The sequence below is a fragment of the Tenrec ecaudatus genome, chromosome 9, assembly GCF_050624435.1.
Source record: "Tenrec ecaudatus isolate mTenEca1 chromosome 9, mTenEca1.hap1, whole genome shotgun sequence".
NCBI lineage: Eukaryota > Metazoa > Chordata > Mammalia > Afrosoricida > Tenrecidae > Tenrec > Tenrec ecaudatus.
This window is the reverse complement of record NC_134538.1, coordinates 86,005,430-86,029,458: the sequence shown is the minus strand read 5'-3', so window position 1 is coordinate 86,029,458 and position 24,029 is coordinate 86,005,430. Positions and strand designations below refer to the sequence as shown.

Genomic DNA, 24,029 nt, shown 5'->3' with positions numbered 1-24,029 from the left:
CTGAAATTGCTTCTACAGGATCTGAAATGCAATTGTATTTGGAAATGCCTCCTGATTACTAAGTAAAGACTTAATTTATAAACTGAAACCTTTGGGGGGAGGGGGGACGGGGTGGGGGTAGAGCGAGCTAACTCGTAACTCTGAAATGACCCAGTGAGAGAATTCTTAAATTTGTTAAAGAAATAGTATAAAATGAAAATGGTAACACTTGGAAAACAGAAGGCTTTCAAGTCAGGAACTCAAAACTCTCTACAGCTCTTGGTAGATGAGCGTGTGTACACCTGCAAATATGCCTGTATGTTCTGGCGGTGCTGTGGGTTCAGCACGGCATGGCTAACCACAAAGTCAGTAGTTCAAACCCACCAGCGGCTGGCTATGTGGGAGAAAGAGGCCCGTCTGCGCCCCTAAGGATTTGGTCTTGGCACCCTAAATAGGGTCCGCCTGAGTCAGACTAGACTCGAGAGCGGTGGGTTTCTTGGTTTGGTTCCGCGGCGGGGGAGTGTGAGTGCGGGAGGATTGCACCCATGACTTTAGAGAGGGCAAAGCTGCCTCCGTGTGTATGCAAGTTATGGAATGAAAAATTCTCAGTTACCATAGCAACTGCTGGATCACATGGCCTCCGAGCTAGAAGATTACAAAGCATCTCAAGTAAACACTCTTGTTTGTCCATGTTTTGTACGTGCCTGGGTGTTTTTTAGAGAGACAGCATGCCTTTCGTCTCAGCAGCAGCCATCTCAAAAACTTCCCTGCACGGCCTCCGACAAGACTGGGAGAAAACGAGGTCGTTTCGACAGGGAGAAAGGCACCAGCCTCGGCGCACTGTCCGAGTGCCAGGCAGTAGGGCGTGGGCGCCGAGGCGGGGACAGGCTGCAGTGTGGGGACATGTGGCTAGGATGGGGCGACTTTAAACAAAAATCATTTGGCTGCCTCGTTGTAGGCCCTCTCCCTCTCTCAGGGGCAAGTGTGGCGAGGAGAGAGGAGCCTGTCTTAACAAAGACAGTGACAAAACAAGGTCTCTCTTCTGGAATGTTCCTGTGCACTTGCCAAGGAGGCTCAACTCATCTACAAAGCGGCCCAGGAAAATCCTCCCCGAGCTCCCTGGAACTCCTAAAAGTCCGGAGGGTGCAGTCAGCTCTTCCACGGGCGTGGCTGAAGTCACAGGATGAATGGTCCTGTCTTTTCTGCTCGTCATTTCCAGGTACATTCTTGACAGGAAAACCTTAATACAAACTCTCACTCTACCATGAACTAATGAATAAGTCATGGAGCGGGTAAGCACAACGTTTTTGTTTTGTTTTGATTTTTTACAGATCTTAGTTTGAATGCTTGAGCTTGGGAAACATTTTGAATCACCCTTATCTGTCTTCCTGATGGAAATCAGCTCCACAAACATTGAAAGCCTACTGCGAGGCATGAGGAATGAAAATTAAAATAAAACATGGGGACTGCCTTCAATGAGCAGGTCCCGTGACCCAATGTTAAGATGTAAATGTGTGGCTAGACTGTGGGCAGTGATTAAGGGCCGGAGTCAGTATAGATAACAGGGGAGGGGAATACTTTTGTGTTATTTCTAAGAGCCTGAGGCAATAAAATGGAGTTTTTCTCAATTTGTCATGATTTGGGAATTCCAGATCTCTATCCTCCTCAGGACATTCTGAACTCTGAAAAACAATTCCAAATATTTAAGGACTTGACTTGAAATATAATTTTAATACCCTGACAGCAGAGACACTTCTGGCTGCATATGCTGGATCAGCCATCTGTCCCACATCAACACAATTTCACAAAGAATACATTTTTGGAAGTTCTAGCCACAGGAGTATTTTTAGAATACAAAAGAACAGAATGCTTCTTGGCATCGATAGGCATATTCAATCAAGAGTAAAATGGCTTCTGCAAAGCTTCCCTGAGTAATCAATTTGTATCTATTATACAGGGAGGCAACATTTCCCCAGAGAGAGTTGTCTGTACGAATATTGCTGAATTTGGAGACTTCAAGATAAGAAAAGCTATCAGCACGAAATTCTAGACCTACAGATTTTTCCCCCAGTAAACTTTGTTTTCATATGTCTCCAAATTCTGCAACGCATTTTTGGTCGAGTAATTTGCATTTCAAAAGTAGATTTTTGAAGACGAATAACTTTAATGGGCCACCCAGCACAGAAACACATGGACCATAAAGCGCCCTTTCCCTTCTGAAGGTTTTATGATGTGCTGCCATTGTTAACCTGCCTTTTGCCATTCAATTCAAATAGCAAAACATGGAGACAAAACAGAGCAGAGATGGTTCCTTTACCCCTGACTGCAGCTGTGGTGACAGCTGCTTGGATATTAGTCATCTAGCTTTCTGAGGGGATTTGCTAACCTGGCCAGCAAAATGCTAGTGGCCTTTTTGACCACCCCCAATGGTCTGTCTCATATCGCAAACTGCAAGTCGACCTAGAGGAAGACCGTCGGAAAGGCGCTGAACACACGTGGACTTGCCGGGAACCAGATCGGCAGTAGCAGCATCACCAGACTTTGGGAAGTTGGGGCCATCCTCCAGCTTCTTACCAGAATGCCGATCAGCCAGCAAACTTGCAGAGAGGTGAACAAGCTAGCTCAGGTGCACAGCCAGCACTGATTTGGCCTGGATGGTTCAGGATGATCCCGAGGAGTGGCGCGGTGTGCTGCCACTGGTGGGCTCTGTGGCTGTCACCAGCCACACTGCCACGTGGAATAGCTTTGACAGAAACGTTATTGATATTGAAGCCAACATTGGCCCCAGGCAGGGCTTCCCTCCAAGCCTCATGATGCGTTTAAACAGAGTTCATTTCAGTGGTGATGTTAACTTGAGTAACATGACCATCATGCCGGCTTGAGGACTCCCGTCTCCATGTTGCCCACAGGGTCAGTGCCAGAACCACCAATTAGAGCCATCGCAGAGAGGCAGACCAGGGGCTTGTCAGTTGGAAGAATTGGGGGCAAGATACCATCAAGAGCTTTGAGCAGCATGAGTCGACTGGCCTCGCTACTCCGTATGCGTGGCTCTCCATCCCTCGAACCAAGGTGTGTTGGCACTTGGCTCCAGCATGCTGTCGCCATGCCAACCAAAAATCGGCACCGATGATACTGTGTTGGAGAGCCAATTTTCTTAATGTAGGTGCTGACTTTCTTAATAACTCCCCCATATGTCTTCTGGCTGTATAGAGTGGGCTCCCTGGAGTCCATTTTTGTTTCACCTAGAGTATAAACCAGAAGGGCATGCTCACAGGTCTGTCCATTCACGGAGAGAAGGTTGGTGTGGCCTAGGCGGCAATCAATGATGGCCACAGAGTGCAGGTTGGTCGCCAGTTCCCACACGGAGATGTCCACACTGCGCTCATGGCATCAGGAATACCCGAAGGAGCCCTTTCCCACTTCAGCAGCTCCCTCCTCAGTTCTTGTCCTCCGGCTCTCGTGTTGGCTCTCCCATATTGGTGCATCACGTGAGCAGTGGTGGTGGACCTGTCGGTTCTGTGAGTCTGATGGGAGCGATGTTAATCTTGGCCTTTTCCTTTCCCACTTTGACTGACATGTTGTGATAGTTTTCTCCAATACCGATGCCATATCCTGGTGCCAAACCCACTGTGGATGAAGTGCTGGGAGAGATCTTAGATCAGTAATCTAATTTCATAGGTGAGAAAACTGAAGCTCAGGGAGGCAAACTACCTCAGTAAACCTCACTAACTCAGTAAACGTGCTCAACATTCTCACTTTAGGAAGAAGTTTCCTAACAGGACCCATGCTCTCCACAATGAAAGAGATTTTTTTTCTCCTGGTACCAATATAGTAAAATAATGTGAAGAGAAAAAAAAACAAACAGTAGCCAACATATTTCCATGATAGCTCACCCAGAATGCTAATTTTGACATTACAAAATAGAAATTAATTTACAAAAATAAATCCCAGCTGTATTAAGGATCTGAGTAAAACGTGAAGCTCTGAAAGAAATACAATATTTATTCACCGGATGGAAAGGGCTTTCTAATGTTAAAGGCCATTATTAGAATGCCAAAAATGAAAGAATCTAATGTGAAAGGCTATTATTAGAATTCCAAAATATAAGAATCATATATGAGCTTTGCTCACATATGCATAAAAATAAATAAAACAAACTAGGGGAAACTACATGCAACGAATATCATTACACCCTTAATATATAAAGAGCATATCCAAGGCAACAAGAAAAATCCCAATGAAAGAATGAACAGTGGAGGCGAATGGATTATTTATAGAAGCAGGAGAAATGGATGAACATGCAGCTGCTCAAGTATTCCATCTCACTACTATGGAAATTGCTGCAAAAGAGCTCTTTAAAGTGTTACAGAGCAAAGATATTACTTTGAGGATTAACTAGCCTACCCTGAGCCAAGTCGCCGTATTTTCAATGGCTTCCTATGCCTGTGAAAGCTGGGTGGTGAATAAAGAAGACCAGAAAAGAACAGATGCATTTGAATTATGGCGCTGGCAAAGAACTGTGGATGTGCCGAGAGCCAGAAGCACCAACTTATCGGTGTGGAAGGAGGACAGCCAGAACGTGCCTTGGAAACGGGGCTGGCGAGACTTCATTTCTTGTATTTCGGACACGTTATTAGCAGAGGACAGTCTGGAGAAGGTCAGCATGGTTGGTAAAAGGTCAGTGAAAAAGATCAGACTCTCCATGAGCTAGACTGACAGTGGCCGCACCAATGGGTTCAAACGCAGGAGCTACTGTGAGGCTGGCCCAGGCAGCGTGTCATTTTGCCGGAGCTAGGTTCGGTAAGCGTTGGAACTAACTAGGCCGCACCTAACCACAGCAACAAAGCCAGAAAATAAAACCGTGGATTAGACACAGCTTTCTTTGGTCAAATGGACAAACACGTGTTTTTCTAATAAAAAGGGGACACTTAAGGGAGAAGGTGGTGAGAAGCCATTACAAAAGAACTTGTGTCCTAACGTGCAAAAATGGGCACAAGCTTTATAGTGCATAGTTGAGCAAAAAACAAAACAAGAAGCCCCCAAAACTGGAGCGTTTAGTACAGTTCATAGCTGTAAGTAGTAATTGTTGGAAATCTATCAAGAAATAGAAACTGAGGTAATGATTTTTGTACAACAATGGGAAACATCCATCATTTATAATAGCAGAATTTTAAAACATATTTGCCTCCAAATAAAGGGATAGAAAAGCAAGAGTACACTATTTTATCTCAAAAAGGAAAAGGTCTCATTGTCCGCCAGGTGGGCAGAGTGGGTGAAGGGAAGAGGGGCATGCGGGAGCTAAGGCTATCATTCTTCTCCTAGCTGTCTACTATTTATAAATGCTCTAGAAAGGCAGATATTGTTCTCACAATTAGCAAATCAATTTAAAAAGAAGGGGGAAAGCCTCTCTTTAACACACAGGCGAGGGGCTTTGAAAAGTTTGTGAGAAAAAAAAACGTTTTGGGAAGAATGGAATTAAACTGCTATCACTTCCAGCAAGTTGCCCAGTTCTGTACTGCAGTCAAATCTCTTCAAGAATGAAGTTTTCTTTCTAAACCCAAACTTAATTAGTAAAACAGGTCAAGAACTCTATACAATACGCCAAACATTTCTGAAAACTATATCTTGCGGGTTGAAAACCAGGCAGGTGGGGGGTGGTAAATAACAGCACGGGACTTTCTCTAGTCTGGAGATTTATGAGCTTTATGAATTGCAACTTCTTTCCGGACTTGGACATGTGCGAGAAGTGCAGAAGGTGACGTTTAATTTAGCCAGTGCCTCCCAGGAATGTGAAGAGACCATTTTCTGGAAGCAATGGCCTTATTCAAAACGCCCCCCCCCCCCGTGGTCCTTTCCTCTAGCCGCTTCCTACTCTTCTTTCCTTCCTCGTCTTTGTGTCCCCATCCTTCTCCTTCACTAAACAATGGGGACCTTTGGGACTCAGATCACATTTTGCTCTCACTTGTTTCTGGTGGAGTTTGTGTGATACCTTCCCCCCGCCCCCCCCCCCAAACCTATACATTGAGTTGATTCTTGTAGTCACTCTATCTAAGCATTCTGCGCCCATAAATATCTATAGTCACAGAAAGCCTCATCAACTTGCCACGTAGCAGCTGGTGGATTTGAACTGCCAACCATGAGGTCAGCAGTCCAACACTTACCTGGCAGCACCATAAGGGCTCCGGGTGACAGACCCATAAGTACTCAATAAATGCTTTCATCAATGAATCCATGAATATTGAATATTTCATCAATATTGAAAGCACATATTAATAATACCTTGATCTTTTGAACATCTGTTCTATACATGAAAAGAAGGTCGGACTGATATTTACAATGACCCAGGTCCTCACCAAAGGCATCTTTATGTTGTCAAAAGACCCCACAGGTGGAAGCAGGCTAAAGTCTTCATCTAGCATGACTGCCTAATAATCATCTCTGTAAGCTCACGCGTGAGTGGACTGCTGATGGTGGGGAAACCAAGTGTCTGAACCTAACGAGGGAAGACGGTCTCTTTTTTTTTTTTTTGACGGTCTCTTTTTACAAAGACCTTGGTGCAATTAGGTTACTGACTGAATCCCTCATTGCCGGAAGCTCCCCACCAGAATGTGAGGAACCAGCTAAGGCAGTGGTTCTCAACCTTCCTCATGCCACGACCCTTTCATACGGTTCCTCATGTTGTAGTGACCCCCCCCCACAACCATAAAATTATTTTCTTTGATACTTCATAACTGTAATTTTGCTACTGTTATGAATCGGGTGGGTCTCGACCCACAGGTTAAGAACCACTGGGGTTGGGGCTATAAATCAGTTCACCCTGGCTTTTTGACAGGTCACTACTCTAAATGTCAAGTGCTACCCAACTACTGCTTTCCTCCTAGAGTCTTCTAGATCCAGACCTGCAGATGGCTGTCCTCTCTTGTTTAGATGGAAAAGACGACACCCCTGGGCCCTCCCTTCAGGATGGAGGCAGTCTCCAGACGCAGAGTGTGGGGCAAAGCGGGACCACCAAGACACTCATTTCCTGTGTTCTTCGTGGAAGACTCTGCAGCACACTGCGAGGAAAAGCAACACTTGGAAAGAAGCCTTTATTCTACCTGCCAGAAGCAAGGGGAGAGGCTCTCTCCTTGCTGTCCTCTTTCAGGATTCCCTTCCTATAACTTGTCACTGTGAACCTTTGTGTTTTGGGAAGGTAAGATCTGCCAATTAGCCCTTTGTTATGTAACTGCAAAGGAGCCTCCTCTACCAGCCACAGGCTCCTGGAAGGAGATTAACTTCAGGTAACCCACCATGCAGATACAGGAAGAATCCGGAATCCCATTTTCAACACTAGGGGACCAATATGTATTGCCTCAGCATCGAGAGGATGCAATTGCCCGCTGTCTTGGTCCTCTACTTAGTGCGCAGTCTGTGCGGCATCACAGTCTAGTCAATAATGATTCGCTTGTGTCTCATCTGCTTTTGTGGAGGTTTCCTAGGTTGGGGGTCCAGTTTGAGTTTAGTAGCCGACCCCCACTAGAGGCACATGGGAGGTACAAAGGAAGTCAAAGCTCCCACGGTCCTGGCCTGCAAGTGCTGAATGTCCTCACAGATGCGCACATGAACGTGCCACCACTAAGACAATGGCCGACCCCACGGGGTGCGGAAGAAAACCAGCAGCTGCAACTGCCCCCACAAAGCCTCTCTGATCTTTGCTAATGAGGCTTTTTCCAGGGTGTGGCGGCTGTCCTCAGGTCTGTGCAGATTCCCGCCTTATGCCAAGATGATGAGTAACACCGAAGGCCAGGAATCTGAGATTTACTGACATGGGACGGAAATGGGATTTGGTTAAAATTGAGCTAGAGGTCAGGTGTGATTGCCAAATTACAATGGAAATGGCATTTAATAGTTCAGCAAGTCACGAAATGTACTCTGTTCACAAGCCTTTGGCATCCAAGTGGATTTCTTGAGAGACAATCAGAATACAATGGGCCGCACTTAATCTTGCTCCTCCGTTTCTTCTCCTGGATTTTAAAGGATTAGTTTGAATCCTGACTCAAAAATCTTCCCTTCACCTCCTCCATGGTTGACCTCGGAATCTCCACCTGGGAGCGCCTTGTGGGGCCAGCTGTGTTTCCGTTACGCTGCTGTTTTCTATCCAGCAATTTCACTCACTCAAATCTTTTTACATTCTTGAAAACTATAAAACTGCCACTGAGTCAATTAGTTCTGCTACCCTTTATGATAGGTTAGAACACCCCCCCCCATACACACACACACACAACAGGGGTGTGTGTGTTTGGAGGCTGCAAATCTGTAGAATGCCTTGTTTTTAAAAAGAAATAAATAAACTGTCGAGGTGTAATGGACACAGCAGACATATTAAGGAGGATTGTGCGATCACAGTCAACTCGAACATTTTCTTCCTTCTTGTTCCCATTCTCATGGACTCCCCACTCCCCCCATCTTTGCTAGAGTGAAACTGTGCTCCCTAGGATTTGTAATGGCTGGTTCTTGAGAAGTAGACCTGTAAACCTTTCTTCTGAGGTCCTCTGGGTGGGCTTGAACTTCCCAACCTTTCTTTTAGCAACTGAGCCATGAACTGTTTGCACCACCTTCATGATTCCAGCTTGACTTTCCAGACCAGACCAAACCGACTGTGGAGCAGTCAATTCCAACTCATAGCAACTCTGCAGAAATCTTTATGTGGAGATCAGCTGGTCTTCTCTTTCTCAGGCCACGCAACTGATGGGTGTTAGCAGCCAAGCACCGAACCCACAGCACCACCCAGGCTGCACAAACTGTAACTATAGGAATGCAGTCTAGAGTGACACACCCAAAACAACCAACCCTCCAACCCCAAACCCCACACTTTCAATTGCAGGGCCTTCTCTTACCCATGAACACAAAATTAAAAGCTTGACACAATTGAAAAACCACTAACTTGTTTCTTAAAACACAGAAATGCTAACTTCACGGCAAGTTGATCAACTTGCCTTTTCTGACGCAAAAGAGGTAGTCAATAACAAACCCATGATCCAGTGATGGGATGGAAAAAACCATGTGCATGCTTAATTTAAGTTCAAGAAGTCTACTCACTACAAATGGGAAATGGCCAACAATGTTTAAAGTTACTCATTTTATGCCAAGTCAATAATCTGTCAGTGTTGTCACCATGGAAACTTAAGACTGCATTAAAGCTTCTGCAAAATGTCCAGTCCTCAGGAGGGTTTCCCCGCTCTCCTCCGGCAGCCAGGGAGGAGCCCCCTGCAGCTCCCAACGGCACCTTGCTTACGAAGTCGCACAGTAACCGAACACGGTGTTACTGTTTTGAACAAATACAAAAGTTAATTTATTTTTACAACGGGAATGAGTCTACTTTGTGCCACTTAGTTTTATAAACAAAATGATCACCCTGCATATAAAAGGATTAACTGCTTTAAAGAAATCCTATGTGTTAATGCCTTAGTGTTTTTGACGATTTTTAAGAAAGGGGTAAAAGCACTGAAACAAAGTTAAAGCTGTCTGGCAATAGTCTTTAGGACTCATCTCCTGCTCCTGATAGAGGCTAAAAAGCTTTATACTGTACTGGAAGAATATTCACAGTAGAAATATTTTTAAAATAAGTTACAAACATCTAACAGAACAAATTAATCAAGCAGTATTCTCCATTTTAGAAGATCCTGTTTCTGAATAAGCAGATGCCAGATTTTGAATAACATTCTTTTTTTCAGCCTAAAGGCTCAAGGTATGATGGTGTCTATAATTCTTGGAAAAACAATGCATCATCCCAACCCCCCCAACTTGTAATAGCAGTCAGCTCACTGAGCAGGGAGAGAGTGGTCGCGTCAACCATAAAATTGTTTCGGATTTTATTATGCATTGCACCATTTGGGGATCATTAGGATTCTTTACTCGCAAGAAGATCAACATGCAGCTCACTCTACCTCCATAAATCCTAGCTAAAGGAAGATTGGCCATGGCACAGAGCCAAAGTCTAGCTTGCCACCGTCTGCCTCTAATCAGATCACCAACACAGGCTCATACCATCCGTCAACTTCTCCTGTGCTTCCTTACAAATCCCTACCTAAAACCACTTCCTGCTACCGTCACTGTCTTATTGTCAGCAGTATTCTTCCACTATGTGTTTGAGATTTTGAGAAGCCCCAAGCCTTGATTCGGACTCACCTGGCCTCAATCCTGCCCAGCCATTGTTGAATCCTGAGCAAAAAGGGCATCCACAAAGGTTGGTTAAAACTGTTGAGCCTTGTTGTCTTAACAGTGTACACATGTACAGTGGCTACATGTCATATCTTATTTCTCTCTCACTTGCTCACTTGCTCTCTCTAACACAGGCAAGATCGAAAGAAAGAAGAAGAAGAAGAAGAAGAAGAAGAAGAAGAAGAAGAAGAAGAAGAAGAAGAAGAAGAAGAAGAAGAAGAAGAAGAAGAAGAAGAAGAAGAAGAAGAAGAAGAAGAAGAAGAAGAAGAAGAAGAAGAAGAAGAAGAAGAAGAAGAAGAAGAAGAAGAAGAAGAAGAAGAAGAAGAAGAAGAAGAAGAAGAAGAAGAAGAAGAAGAAGAAGAAGAAGAAGAAGAAGAAGAAGAAGAAGAAGAAGAAGAAGAAGAAGAAGAAGAAGAAGAAGAAGAAGAAGAAGAAGAAGAAGAAGAAGAAGAAGAAGAAGAAGAAGAAAAGCTTCTCCAATTAAATCGAATTGCTTGCATCAGTGACTTCTCACAGATAGACCAAAGCATTGAGGTCGTCTTTGCTTCAGGAATGGAGTCAATGGTTTTCCATGAAAATTAAAAACAAATTTTATGTAATGACAAATAAGAACATTGTCGGGTTTTAAGTAAAATATGGGTCTTTAACATGACTTATTAGACAAATATGTACTGTACACTTGTCCATAGTTCTGTTGTGTTCTATTTTGATATTTTCCACTATCTTCTATTTTTGCTATCTTAAAACAACATTTCGGGCAGCTGGATGCCAGATGGAATTTTTCCCTTCCTCCCACTTCTCTTTGCGAAAGGAATAGAGGTTCTTTGTAGCCTACGTGGCAACCTTTTATAAATCGCTCTTCCTCGACTCTCAACTGAAGTCTCTGAATCAGTCAGAAACCATCAAACTTTGGCTTCATTGACATGAGTCAAATACCACATATCAGAGTGAACGGTATTTTATGAAGGTCCATGCCTTCATGTTGTGTTTATTAACAAAGCGATTCACATCTTACCACATATGTTCAAAATTCATTTCTAAAAGAATGACAAGAAATCAAGGAAAAATCCTGGCCCAAAAGTCTATTGTAGGGAAATGGCAATATATGGAACTGAGCTGTCATTGGTCATTCTGTCTCCGTGGAGTGAAGGTACTGCACCTGAACCCCTCCCATGTGTGCTGTTGCTGCTTCAGGAGCACCCCACAAGGGACACTGGGAGGAAAGGAGTCAACCTGAAACCTTTCTTCTCAAAACCCTTCACCCTGCAGCCAAAGGAATCTCAAAAATTCAAACATCATCATCATATCTCTCTCTCTTGCTTACATACCTTGTAAGAGCTCAATGCTGCTCGTAAGATAGAATACACAATGCTGGGCTGAGGCTGCAAGGCCCTGCCCGTCTTAACTCCAGTGCCTCTTCCAAGCCGCCCTTCTCAGTCACTCTTCTTCCCCACCCAGGTCGCAGCTGCTTGCTAAGACCTGTGGGGCAGCAGGCCTCTCTTGCCAATTCTCTGCCCGAATGCCTAGCCCTTTCCACCTCTCCCAGCAATTAAGCGGACCCTTGAGATCCCTTCTCTTCCTTAGGGAAAAGATGCCTGTCTCCCTAGATTTGCTGAGGTCGCAGGGGCAGTCCTGCATAGCACCAACACACCACTTCCCGTGTCAGTAAGTGGGGTGTTCGCTCTGAAAGGGCAAGGTATAAGAAGGAGTCCAGGGGAACGAGGGCATGTTGTAAGTTGGCACCGAGGCTCCCCCTCCTCCGAATCTTTCAGAATCCACCTTCTTCAACTTGTCACTGTAATTTCTTCCTGGGTCCCTCTGACAAGTATGTGAACCTAGAGAGTCCCCTTAGACATCTGACAGTGGAAATTGAGGTGATCCCCCCGCTACGTTCCGGTTTGCTGTAAGATGAGCTCTACCCTCAGGAAGGCCAGCCCCACAAAGCAACTCTACCTCCTGAATGAAAAATAATCAATCAAGTCAACTGCATTCTGACCCACTGCCACGTTATGGGACCGTGTGGGACCGCCCCCTAGGGCTTCAGAAGCTGTGCGTCGTCATGGGAGAGAACCTTCATCGGTCTCCCTCTAGCAGTTGGTGGAACTGAACTGCTGACCTTCCCACCGAGCAACCCATTAAACCACCAGGGCTCCTTCCAGACATGAAGATACTAAAAATTACCACGAGAGATTACCGTGCAAACACGCATGGAATGCATTCTATCTGCTTGGCTCCATAGGGGCTAAGCTTCCTTTTGACATCGCTTTAGAGGAATGCCAGGGACCCATCACATTCTGGTTTAATGCTTATTCGATAACGCGACATTTCATTCTCTCATTTCTCTGGAGTAGTTTTCTGGGTGGGGAGTAGATTTCATTTTCATAGTGAGTTTTCTGCAGCGCTGTGGTTCTCTGCAGGAGAAAGATGAGCTGTTTACTCCTGTCAAGCGTGACCATCTCAGAAACCCAAGGGGCTAGTCCTCTCCTGTCCCCCAGGGTTGCTACGAGTCAGAAGGGACTCAATGGCAGTGAAAGAGATGGTTCTCTGCCCCAAGGTATCTCTCAGCCAATCCGGCCATGGTTCTCTGGAAGAACTCTACCTTTGTCTGCATATCTTGTCCCTAGTTATGGTTCCTTCCTCACAGTGTCCATTACACACGGGCATGAACCCGACCCACCAAAGAGCCATTGAGTGTCAACTGATCAACAATTAGCCAGACATGAACCATTGTTCTAGGACTGATCGGGATTGGAGGGGACTGAAAAAGGTCCCGCAGGCATCTGCAGTGAGATGTCTTGGCCAGGGAGGAGGGAAAAAGCACACACCCCCCCACTAGAAAAAGAAGAGAGACTCATCGTGAAGTCCCTCAGTGTATTGCTTTTCCAACACACCGACCATGGCTCGGTGAAGCAGTTTGGAGTGTCCGGAAGAGCCCAAGAAGCCTAGAGGACAGCATCGGCACTGCAGGACACAAAGAGCCTTTGAGGAGTCGGAGAACTCGAACATCCTGAGCGCCACTACCAGGTCCTTTCTGGGGCCTTTAAAAATAAACGAATAGTTTTCAGAAAAAAATGAACAATAGCATCACGAAAAACCCCTCTTTAAAATAACACTGAAACGGATTATTTTTTTTAAATGTGGGGACTTTCAATCGGCTTCTTGGAAGGACCTTAAAATCCAGTCAATGAGATGTCCCCACCAGACAGCACAGGCATGGCTGACGCCCGCCGGCAGCCTTGGTGCTGTGTTATTCTGGAGGGGAGGAACTCAACAGTGAAATGCAAAGAGCGTGCAGAGTGGAACAAAGCGGCGAGTGTCACTTTCGAGTCGGTGATGAGAACAGGGATCACTGCAGCTGTGCCATGACTTTACCCGACGGGCTCGCCTCTGTGAGATGACTAGATGCTCCGTAAAAACTTCTCAAATCCGGTCCTAGTTTTCGGTGGGAAAGGTCTCTTCTCAGGTAGAGTGTGTCTTAGAAGCCTTCTACCCCGCCCCTCTGTGGCCACGTACTCACCCGAAGCTTGTTGTGGATCAAACCGGCACAGACTGAGCACCTTGTGACCGAGAACCAGCACATGGCTTCATTGTGGTGGGTTCTCGGCGTGCAGGGGGTCAGCTGAAGGCAATCTGACCTGCCTGCTGCTTTAGAATCCTGGCATTCCATAACTAAGTAATGACCCCACACTCGCGGCCATTGCGGCAGTTTGGACTCACAGAAACCGGACAGCACAGAGTGGCCGCGCCTCTCGGGGCTTCCAAAGACTTTAAATCTTTACAGGAACAGAAAGCCTGTCTTTCTCCAGCATAGCCCACGACCACCATCAGTTCTGCGTCTCAAACCAACAGTTGTAGGACACTCATTTGCCTTTAAATGTTTGGTGGTTGAACAACATTAACCATCAGTTTCAGAGAACGTCAAGGAAGCTCTTAAGTTTCTCCATGTGTATTTATAATGTGAGTTGGAATGCAGAATAATAAAGCCCCCTTCCCTTTTTTTTTTTAACATTTCATCTCAAGTAAAAAGACCATTCTCACCTTTTGTCAGCTTGAAAAAATTAAAAAAACAAAGTCAGAGACTAAATGGAAGCTGGAGAAGGCAGAGGGCCCCTTTGCACAAGTGGCAGCAGCCCCAACCCTCCCTGTCCCTTCTGCCCTAGCAAGCCTGGAACAATTAACCCTTTGACGTAGACAGAATTCCAGGATGAGGCTGCAGGAAACCGGGAAGGAAATCCCGGTGGAGGCTGAGTGATAGGGACCCTACGCTGGCAGAGGCTGTGCCAAGATTCAGTTCCAAAGAGTCTGCAAAGTCCCCTTCCCACCCATTTGTCATGAGTCAATGAGGGCAGGGGAAGGAAGCAGGGTGGGTCCCTGAGCCTAACAAAAGGCCTGACTGAAGAGAACAGGCGGGGCAGGAGGGGCCCGGGCAGGATCTCCAGGGAAAGGACGGCCAGGCAGGGATCTCACATACACCCTCTAGACCGATAGTTTCACCATTTGGAAACTGGAAGCCAGTTTAGGAGCGATTGTTGGTGTTTCTAACCTACAAGTCAATATGCGATCAGGCCTCTTGGCAAAAATATAGTGTTTTTTTTGTTTTGTAAAAATAAATAGAGCAATCATAGTCCAGGAAGTTGGACCCACATCCAGACAGATACTAGTACTTTACTGTAGCTACTTCCCGGAAACGAACTTCTCAAATCCAAGTAAGGACTCCAGTCAAGAAAACACCTGAGCACTCCTGTTCTTTACCGTGGGGCCAGCAGCCACCACCTGCCTCCCTGCCGGCCACAGGCCTTCGGTCGCTCCTGCCACCTTGGACTAATATGTCCCACTCAGCCCTCACTCCCACGCTGATGGCTGAGAGAGAGGACACCCGGGAAGTTCCTCACTCATCTCCCTCAGCTTTCTCATCTCTCAAGGGGAAGTAATGTCCTTCCTCACACAGTCCCTCCCCCCTCCTCCTTTTTAATGAATACTAACAAACAAAATAGCCAGTGGCTATTCATTTGTTGTAGAATGAAGTAAAAACAGCTTTATTTCATTCTAAAATCTCTCACTGTCTGGTCTCACCTTATCTCTCATGAATTTTCACCAAATCTTCTTCTTCCTGCCTGTGTCATCATCTCCCCACCCCTACCCCACCATCCCCATCCCCAAATCCTAGAATCTGGAGACATGGAATGATATGGGATTTCCAAAGCCATTCGGTACTTTGAGCTCTGTGCATTTACTAGTGTTATTTTTCCCCACTAAGAATGCTTTCTTTGTCTTTTGAATAGTTTAAATCCAACCAACACAACCCAGGTCAAATTTAAGGCCCAGGTCAAACTCTACCTCCACTATAAGACATACTTGTGCTTCTGCATTAACAACTCTGTAGCTCCTTCGGTTCTCATCACTGTCTCTTCAGTGTCTTCTGCCCAAACTAGACACTAGACTGTATTTGTTGAGGGCAGGAGACACCTACAGTTCTTCTGGGTCCCTTAAAGCATCACCATTAAGAAAAGTTAACAGAATGAGTGACCGAACAAATGATAGGAAATATTCTAGAATAAGAGTATAGTAACATCAATTTGGACAAGAGATGCGAGGAGATACGCCTAAAGTCAGAGTTAATTATGAAGAAGCCACACGTGACACTAAAGCAAATGACAACAATGCTTTGGCCCCAAATAAGTCATTCTATTCTGGGGGCCACAGAGATCCTCTGCTGAAGGTGTTCTCAAAACATGTGGTCGGAAAGAAAAGTTTGTGTAGCCTCCATCCTGTAACCCAGAATCCCCTGGCAACAATTCAATCATGAGAAGAACACTGCATGTCCTAGGACCTGTATAAGACACCTGAAACATACTGAAGGTAGGGGGGCGGGGGGGGGGGGGAGAACCAAAAAAAATATCAAGATAAATGATTATCTGACTTTTTGGCAAAAGTTATCAACCATTCGCTGATAAAGAGAACATTCTTTTATCTATCGCCACATCAAAGATAATTTAAAAATTCAAAGTCAGTTTCACATAAACCAAAAGCAAACCCACTGCCATCAAGTCAATTATGACTCACAGTCTGACCCGACATAAGGTTTCTCAGACTGTCTGTATTCGTACGAGTAGACAACTTCATCTTCCTCCAAATGCCTCTCGGCACCTATTGCCTCCATTTCCTGTTTAGTTACTAGTCTCAGCTAGCTTATGGCCGCAGTGAGTTTGTACGGGCTTCTGCCACGGGTTTCCTCTTAACCAGTGCCAGAGGGATTTTGGGAAGACTACATCTGACTATGCCGCTTCCCTTCCGTGATGGGCCTCCTTTGCTGGAAAGGCACGTCTAAACTTCTTCGGGGGGTTACCAAGTCTTTCATAACAATCTAGCCTCCCTTCCAGCCCACCTTCTGCACCCTCCATGAGTCACCCCACCTCGAGTCGTGTGCCTTCCTGCCGGTCCCTCTGCCTGAAATGTTCCCACATGCCCTGCCCTTCTTTATGACCATTACTCACCCTTCAAAAGTCCCCAATTGGCGCTACTCACCCTTTCCTCTATTGATCTAATCATAGAGTTAAGACTAGGCAAATAAAACACTGATCTAACAGATCATTTCCTAAAATACTTTACAGCCAAATATCTATTCCAATATCATAATGTTGAGAAGAAATAGCCAATTTCTGACCCCTTCTTCAGGTCTTCTTAGAATAGGTGGACGCTTCAGGAATGAGAATTGGCAGAATTTGCCTATGGCTCGTTAGGAGGAACCTTGGTAGCATAGTGGCTTATGCACCAGGCAGTAAACCACAAGGTTAGAAGTTAGACACCACTAGGCACTCTATGGTAGAAACATGCGGCTTTCTACTCCCGTAAGGCGTTACCGTTTTGGAAAGCACAGGGGCACTCTGCTCCATCCGGTAGTGTCCCTGTGAGTTGGAATCAACTCAATGGCAGTGAGCTTAGTGGGTTTGGTTTTGTTGTTTAGTTCACTGAAATTAGAAAAATGCAATGCTTCCTGAGAAATGTGTGATAGTTATACTTAACTTTTGTTATCTCAGGGATACCCAGCAAAGGAAGTGCTGTTCAAATTGTACGCGCTTATAATGATGCCGTTTGCTAGTTTAAGAACCGTTTAGAAATGCCAGCTCGGAAAGCTCCACCAGCCTTCCATTAGCAGCGAGATCTCCCGGCAACAAAGGCTCTATGCTAACGGAGTCACGCGTTTCCCTAGGCGCCTTTCTCATGTTGACACGCATGTATGAAAAAGCATGTGATCCTGGAACTGGAGGAGCAGTGGAGTTTAGTAACAAATAAAAATAACTCATTAGGCAACTTGGACCCCACCTCCAGTTCTTACCACTATCTACTTAACCAGCTTTGGCTCAGGAAAAGGAGGTGAGGTTGACGCAGCATTTTAAGAGCAGGAAAGAAAGGAACTCTGTCTGTAACTTCAGGGTTTGGCCATTCTTGCTGTTAACAAGAGGAGGAAACGGCCGGCATTTACATTCCGTAAACTGCAGTTTCCTGCACATGTTCTGGGTGTAACTGAGGCCCCAGGAGCAGGAGCAGATGACAGCAACGGACAAGAGAGCAAGGACACGAAAAACCAAAGTATGCCACCAGTCTCATAGACACTGTGAACTTAAAGGACACACCAAAGACTCAGGTGGACAAGATGCTCATGGAGATACAAGCAAGGAGCTTGGCAACACTCTCTCACTGCCACTGAGTCGATTTCGTCTTATAAAGACTCTCTCTAGGACAGGGTAGAACTGTCCCTGTGGGCTTCCGACACGGTCACTCTTCAGAGGAGTAGAAAGCCCTGTCCGTTCCCGATGTTTGTAACCCAGCACCACTATGCAAGCGCACGGTGTGGACGTCTGCTTCCGTAAAGCGTCAGTGGGAACAGTGCTGCTCGGTTCTGTAGGAAGACTATGCGTTAACATCAGCCCCGTGCAATGTGCAAACAAACTATTAAAACAATCTGTCAGATGATTTCACCCCTAATAAACTGATTCTAAAAGGAGTAGCTAGTATCTTCTACCATTATATTACATTGCAAACCTTCATCAAGGAGAGGAAGTCTATGTTGCCAGTGCCAAGCTTGGATTTCTGTGGTTACCCATTTGGAAAGCTATTATACTTTCAGTAGCTGGGACCCTTCATAATATTCTGGGTTGGACTAAATATTAAGATAAAGAAGTGCTAGGTTATTTGTGGCTGAGGGGTGATGAGCCTTGGTGGTGAAGGGGCACCCTACTGTTTGCTTGATGCTGAAAAATCTCACCCTACCTCAAGTTGCCCCGGGCTCACTGAACCCAACATGCAGCCAATGGCAAAACACAACCTTTTCTCAGGAAAGAAAAATGCTCACAATGAAATGGGGCAAGTTCCCTTATCGCTAGCTGTGAAGACCCAAATGGGTTTCAGGGATGCTGACACAAGGAGGAAACGTGTATCTTGGCATCAATAAAAGAGGGCCTCCGAAAATGGCAGCTTTTCTGAATTAAAATGAATCCATGGAAATGTTGCCTTGAGAAACGAACGCCACGCACTTAATGATCCTAAGATCCCTGCAAACATCAGGAGTCTTAGACACAGTTCCTCCAGTGCGCTCTTAACACCTTGAGCAAGCCCCCACTCTTCAACACTCCCTAGCAGAGTGAGGCGCCGAAGACTTCCACCCACTCCTCAGACCAATAGTCACCCCTGAAACAGGCCAATTACCAAGCTTTGAAACGGTTTCATGTATTCACCCCCCTGAGACACCACTTGCTCCCGTTCAAAGTCCCCCTGTTAGGGATGTGCGGTGTTATCAAATTAAGCAGCATGCCTTCCCCAGCATCTCACCTCCTCCCCCGCCCACACTACCCTGCCATTTGTATCGATGGGTTTGGAACAGAACCGAAAAACGAACATGAAGCAATTTTTCGCCCACTGGAAAAGGGCTGCAAATGAAATTCTAAGGAAAAATTATATCCGGAGAAAGACATGTTTGTAAGGACTGGGGAATTTTCCACGCTGGGAGCAATCACGGATAGTTCAGCACTGGACGTGGAGTCTTACAAGCAGCAGCAGCAACAACAATATAAACAGACAACAATGTGTGGACGGACGAAGAGAGCGGTGCCATTGTCTCCCAGCGTGAGGGCATCATTCTGGGCTGTCAGGCTCGGTCTGAATAACTGCTTTCAGGGGAAGAGCAGGGCGTCCCTCCCTCCAGTTTTAACTCTACCCCAAAACAATGTCACTTTTGTTGGGACACAAGCTTTCCTAAGTTACTGGGAAAACTCCCTTCTGACTCTCCCATTTGGCGAGAACATCTCTGTTCTGTTCTGTTCTTATCTATTTCTAGGGACTTAGGACACATTTGCTTGGCAATTCAATCCACTCCTGTACTAAACATAAAGTACATCAAACGGTTTCTTTAGAAATTCATATTCTCTAAACGATCTGCTGGGTAAAACTTCTAAGGTCAGACTTGAAAGTCATCAGATCAGACTCCTAAGTAGAATGTACATTCATAGCTGCTTAGATGACTGTACAACATATTTTCAACTCACTTTAATTTGGAGACTGGTTCTCTTATAAAACTCCAATAACCTAAACCACCAGTGTAGAGCTACCAGCGGCTACCACTGTTCACTAGGGACGATATCTAAAGTAAAATAAACTCAGAAATTTAAAATAAGCTATTCTTTCCTTCGAACACACACCCAGGCAGAAGCACCTTTCCACCCCTTCCAACCCGGATCCCCAAGGGGAAAGGTGCTTACGTGGTCCGATTTCTCGTGTCCTTTTTTGTCCGTGTGCAGGAGCTGACAGTTCTCCCTCGCCAGCTTCTGGACCAGCTCGATCCGTCCGAGATCATCTCTCTCGTGCAGCTTACACATCACCCCGGCCTTCAGCGTCGGAGAGAAAGCAAAGATATACTTGAACCCGCAGTCCCAGGACATGACACCACTGCGAAGGAAAGCTCAGAGCAAGCTCATCGTTACTGTCGCCGAGGACAGGCTCGGAGAAACGCTCTGCCTCTCCAAAACCCAAGGGCTATGGTACGGATGGAGGAATGTCACGACCAGCAGGCTTCAGGCCGCGTCCGTTACAGAGGGCAGGGCACAGCAAACGAAACCATTCGCTCCTGAGTGTGTGCCTGATAGACCTCTGTTTGTTTGTTCCCGACAGCCTGCTTCCTGTTACACAAGCGAGGCCGAACAAGAGGTTAAAACGCATGGGAAAGGCAGCCAGGAACCACTCTGACAAGAAGGGCGAAGCGATAGAGCCCTAAAAATAACGGGACAGCATAGGACCTCCGCATTCTTCAGTGTCCAGCTACCGGGCCCCACATAAATACCGAGTTCACGAGATGACACTAGGATTTTTTTTTTCTCTTCACGAATGGAACATTACTACGGATTATTCACAAGATTCCCCCAATTTTGCGTGAACAACTGTGGTATTTTTATTAAACACTGGAAAAACAAAGCTTAGCATTTCATCCATCAGGGTTTGGCACGGATCCATAAGGCATCATGGTTTTTCATTCCCAAAGCACCTCGGTGATGATAGTACTAGGAGGGAGGGGACTCTTGGACCTGGGAGAGACTTTTGGATTAGATGTGTGTTGTTGTTGTTGTTAGTTGCCATCGAGTCGGCTCTGGCCTACAGTGACCCTGCGCACCACAGAACAAACTCTGTCCGGTCCTGCGTCACCCTCAACATTGTTCCTAAGCCAGAGCCCACTGGGGCTGCCACTGCGCCAAGCCATCTCCTTGAGAGCCTTCCCCTCCTGCCACTTTTCCAAACATGATGTCCTGTATTCGCTAATCTACCCCACGGACCATGTTCTGAGACTGGTGCCCAGTGACATTCTGGGGCAGGATCGCACGCAGACCTCTCCACTTTCGTTTGGCAGGAACAGTCGGAACTGTGGGACCTTTGTTTCACCCACTAGAACCCATAGACTTGGAACGCAGGAGCCCAGCAGTGACCAAATATGGGGAAGGGGCCAGTGAGTGAGCCAATGCCTCACAGCTGCAAGTTGGTGCCAAGTGGACTTGCGCTGCTGAGTGGGCCTGGCAGAAATGGGACCATCTGCACGGAGCAAAGGCGGAATCTTTTTGGCCAAAGACAGGAAAATCCCCTGAAGCCGAGTCTAAAGCACAGGCTCCCAGAGGAAAGTAAGTGCAGTTTCCCCTGCACCGGCGGGGGGGGGGAGGGGGGGGGTTGCACAACGTCCCTCCTCAGAGGTTCCAGTTTCCTTCTAGCATTCCTTTACCAAGGATCTCGGTTAATCGGAAGGCAGGCTCTTTCGGTGACAGGCAAAATTGCGGGAAACTCCCTCACCCAGGTAGACAAAACTCTGACACCATTTAACTCCGCCCCCTATGTGCTCGCTTGCCCTGCTAAAGCAACGGCAACAGAACCTATTCCTTATTGAAGATGACAATCTTTCAAGTATTTAGATACCAACATTAGCCACACCCCCTTTAGCCTCCTCTAGCGATAGCCCCCCAGTGCCCAGCGTTATTCACTCACTCATTCGCTCAGCACAATTTACTTGACCCAGCACTATGTGCCAAGGCCTATCCCAGCTCCTCAGGCCAGGGCAGTCAAAATTTTAAAAAGGAAAAAAAAATTAAGTCCTTCATGTTATGAGCTTGCGTTCAAGGTGTACTATCTACATGTAGATATCAATATCCATATTGACATAGCAATACGTTAAGTGATGGTGTATACGAACTATCAGATGGTAAATATGACAAGAAGCAAAACGAAGAGGGGAGGGGACAGGACAAGCCTCTAGGTGGTACAGATGGTTGGCGCTCAATGGCTAATCTAAAGGTGGACCCTTCATACCATGCAGCAGTCAGTGCTTTGGAAGCACCAGTCTCTTTTATCTGCTCCTGTTCATTTGTACAGCAAAGAAAACCCTACGGGGCAGTTCTAGTCTGCAACACGTGGGGCTGCGATGAGTCGACCCCAACTTGACAGCAGCTAACAGCAGGAGGACACAGGGTGCCGGGAGGTGCTACTGAGCTAGAACTGATACAGGGCTTCTCTAGGAATAGGGTCTCTCAACAGAGATCTGGAGAGAGGACGGGCCTCCGGGGCTGGGAGCATCCGAAAGAAGAGTGTTCTAGGCAGAGTGATAGCGAGTGTAAGGGCCCAGAGGTCAGATCTTTTTTTTTTTTTTTTGGTCTAAAGGCAAGTTTATTGTTGTTTTTTTTAAACATTTTATTAGGGGCTCATACAACTCTTATCACCGTCCATACATATACATACATCAATTGTATAAAGCACATCTGTACATTCTTTGCCCTAATCATTTTCTTTTCTTTCTTTCTTTTTTCCTTTTCTTTTTTTACATTTTATTAGGGACTCATACAACTCTTATCACAATCCATACATATACATACATCAATTGTATAAAGCACATCTGTACATTCCCCGCCCCAATCATTCTCAAAGAATTTGCTCTCCAGGGTCAGATCTTTTAAAACAGTTTTATTGGCATCTACTTCACATATCACACAGTTGTTCACTCATATTCAGAAGGTTTGCGCAATCACCACCACAATCAATTTCAGAACATTTTCTGCGTGTACTCCTTGTTGTTAGCTCCCTGGCTCATCCCTATTCACCCCTGCCATGACCGTAGGCAGTTTCCAGCCCAGTAACCGTCTCTATAGCGCTTCTTATCCTAGATCCCATACCCAGAAAACCAAATGCAACAAAGATAGAAAGCAAACAACCAAACACCAACTAGACACAAAATAAGAACCACATCGGTCAAAAAAGAATGCAGCAAATGTTAAAAAGTCCAACCGATTTGAAATGGGTTCAAAGGGAGATCCGATGATAACCTAACTACATCCGCTTTCCATGCTCTCTTGATAGGAAGGCTGCTCACATCCCTCAGCCACCGTCAGAGGGGTTCACTGGAGGCTTGATCCATGTGAATCCATGTAGGCAGTTTAAACCCTACAAATGGATTTGGGGTTTCCACGGTATTCCGTAGTCTACTGCAAATGGGGTGTCCACAATTGAAGCTCTGAAACCATCCCTTCCTTCACATCTGGATTGTGTAACATACAATCCTTGGATCACACAGGCTAGTGTGCTTCTTCTGTGTGGACTTAGTTGACACCTCACTCAGATGGTTGCTCGTTTGAAGACAAGACCCCAGATTATATTCTTTCTGAGAGCTGGTCGTCATCTGGCTTCTTCACCACACTTTGCTGTAGCACCCATCTCTTCAGTGACCACTTCATGAGGGCTATCAGGTGATGATTGTTTTTGACACAGTTATAGAAAAGCAAAGCTGGTGGCATGGCTAGAGTGGACCTGAGCAGGAGTTGTTATTGTTGAGTGCTGTTGAGTCATTGCTCATTCATAGTGACCCCATGTAACAGAATAGAAATGTCCCGTAGCATTTTCCAGGTCTTTCTCCTGCGGGGTTACTGAGTGGGTTCAAGCTCTCAAATGTTCCGTCAGTAGCCAAGTGCTTGATCATTGTGTATTGCCAGGTCTCCCACAGCAGTGGAATAGGACAGAGATGTGAGTGATATGGGGCCAAATCACATCACTAATTTTACTCAAAAGACACTGGATTACTCTTTTTTTAAAAAAAATTAAAGTCCATGAAGTGGGAATCCTTTGGAAAATTTAGAAAAGAGAATTACTCGAATGTGTCCTACATTAGAGGGTCATTCTGGCTGATAAAATAGTGCTGGGGCTTGGGGAGCAGACAGTAGTTGAAGCTATAAAGGTCTCCCGCGGAGCACTGGAAGTGGCTTGGATGGGGTGGTGGTAGAGAGGTGAGAGGTGGTGAGAACCGGGAGCTATTTCAAAGGCAGCGCAGGCAGATT

General features: G+C 45.9%; 1 protein-coding gene across 1 annotated transcript in view; it reads right to left on the bottom strand.

The window, feature by feature from the left end:
- The window catches only part of LOC142456033 (rap guanine nucleotide exchange factor 5-like), a 104,492-nt gene that overhangs the window by 12,314 nt on the left and 68,149 nt on the right, over positions 1–24,029 (bottom strand). Inside the window, exon 4 of the mRNA XM_075557331.1 lies at positions 19,935–20,060. Coding sequence (XP_075413446.1) covers positions 19,935–20,060 — 126 coding nt within the window. The remainder of the gene's footprint in view (positions 1–19,934; positions 20,061–24,029) is intronic.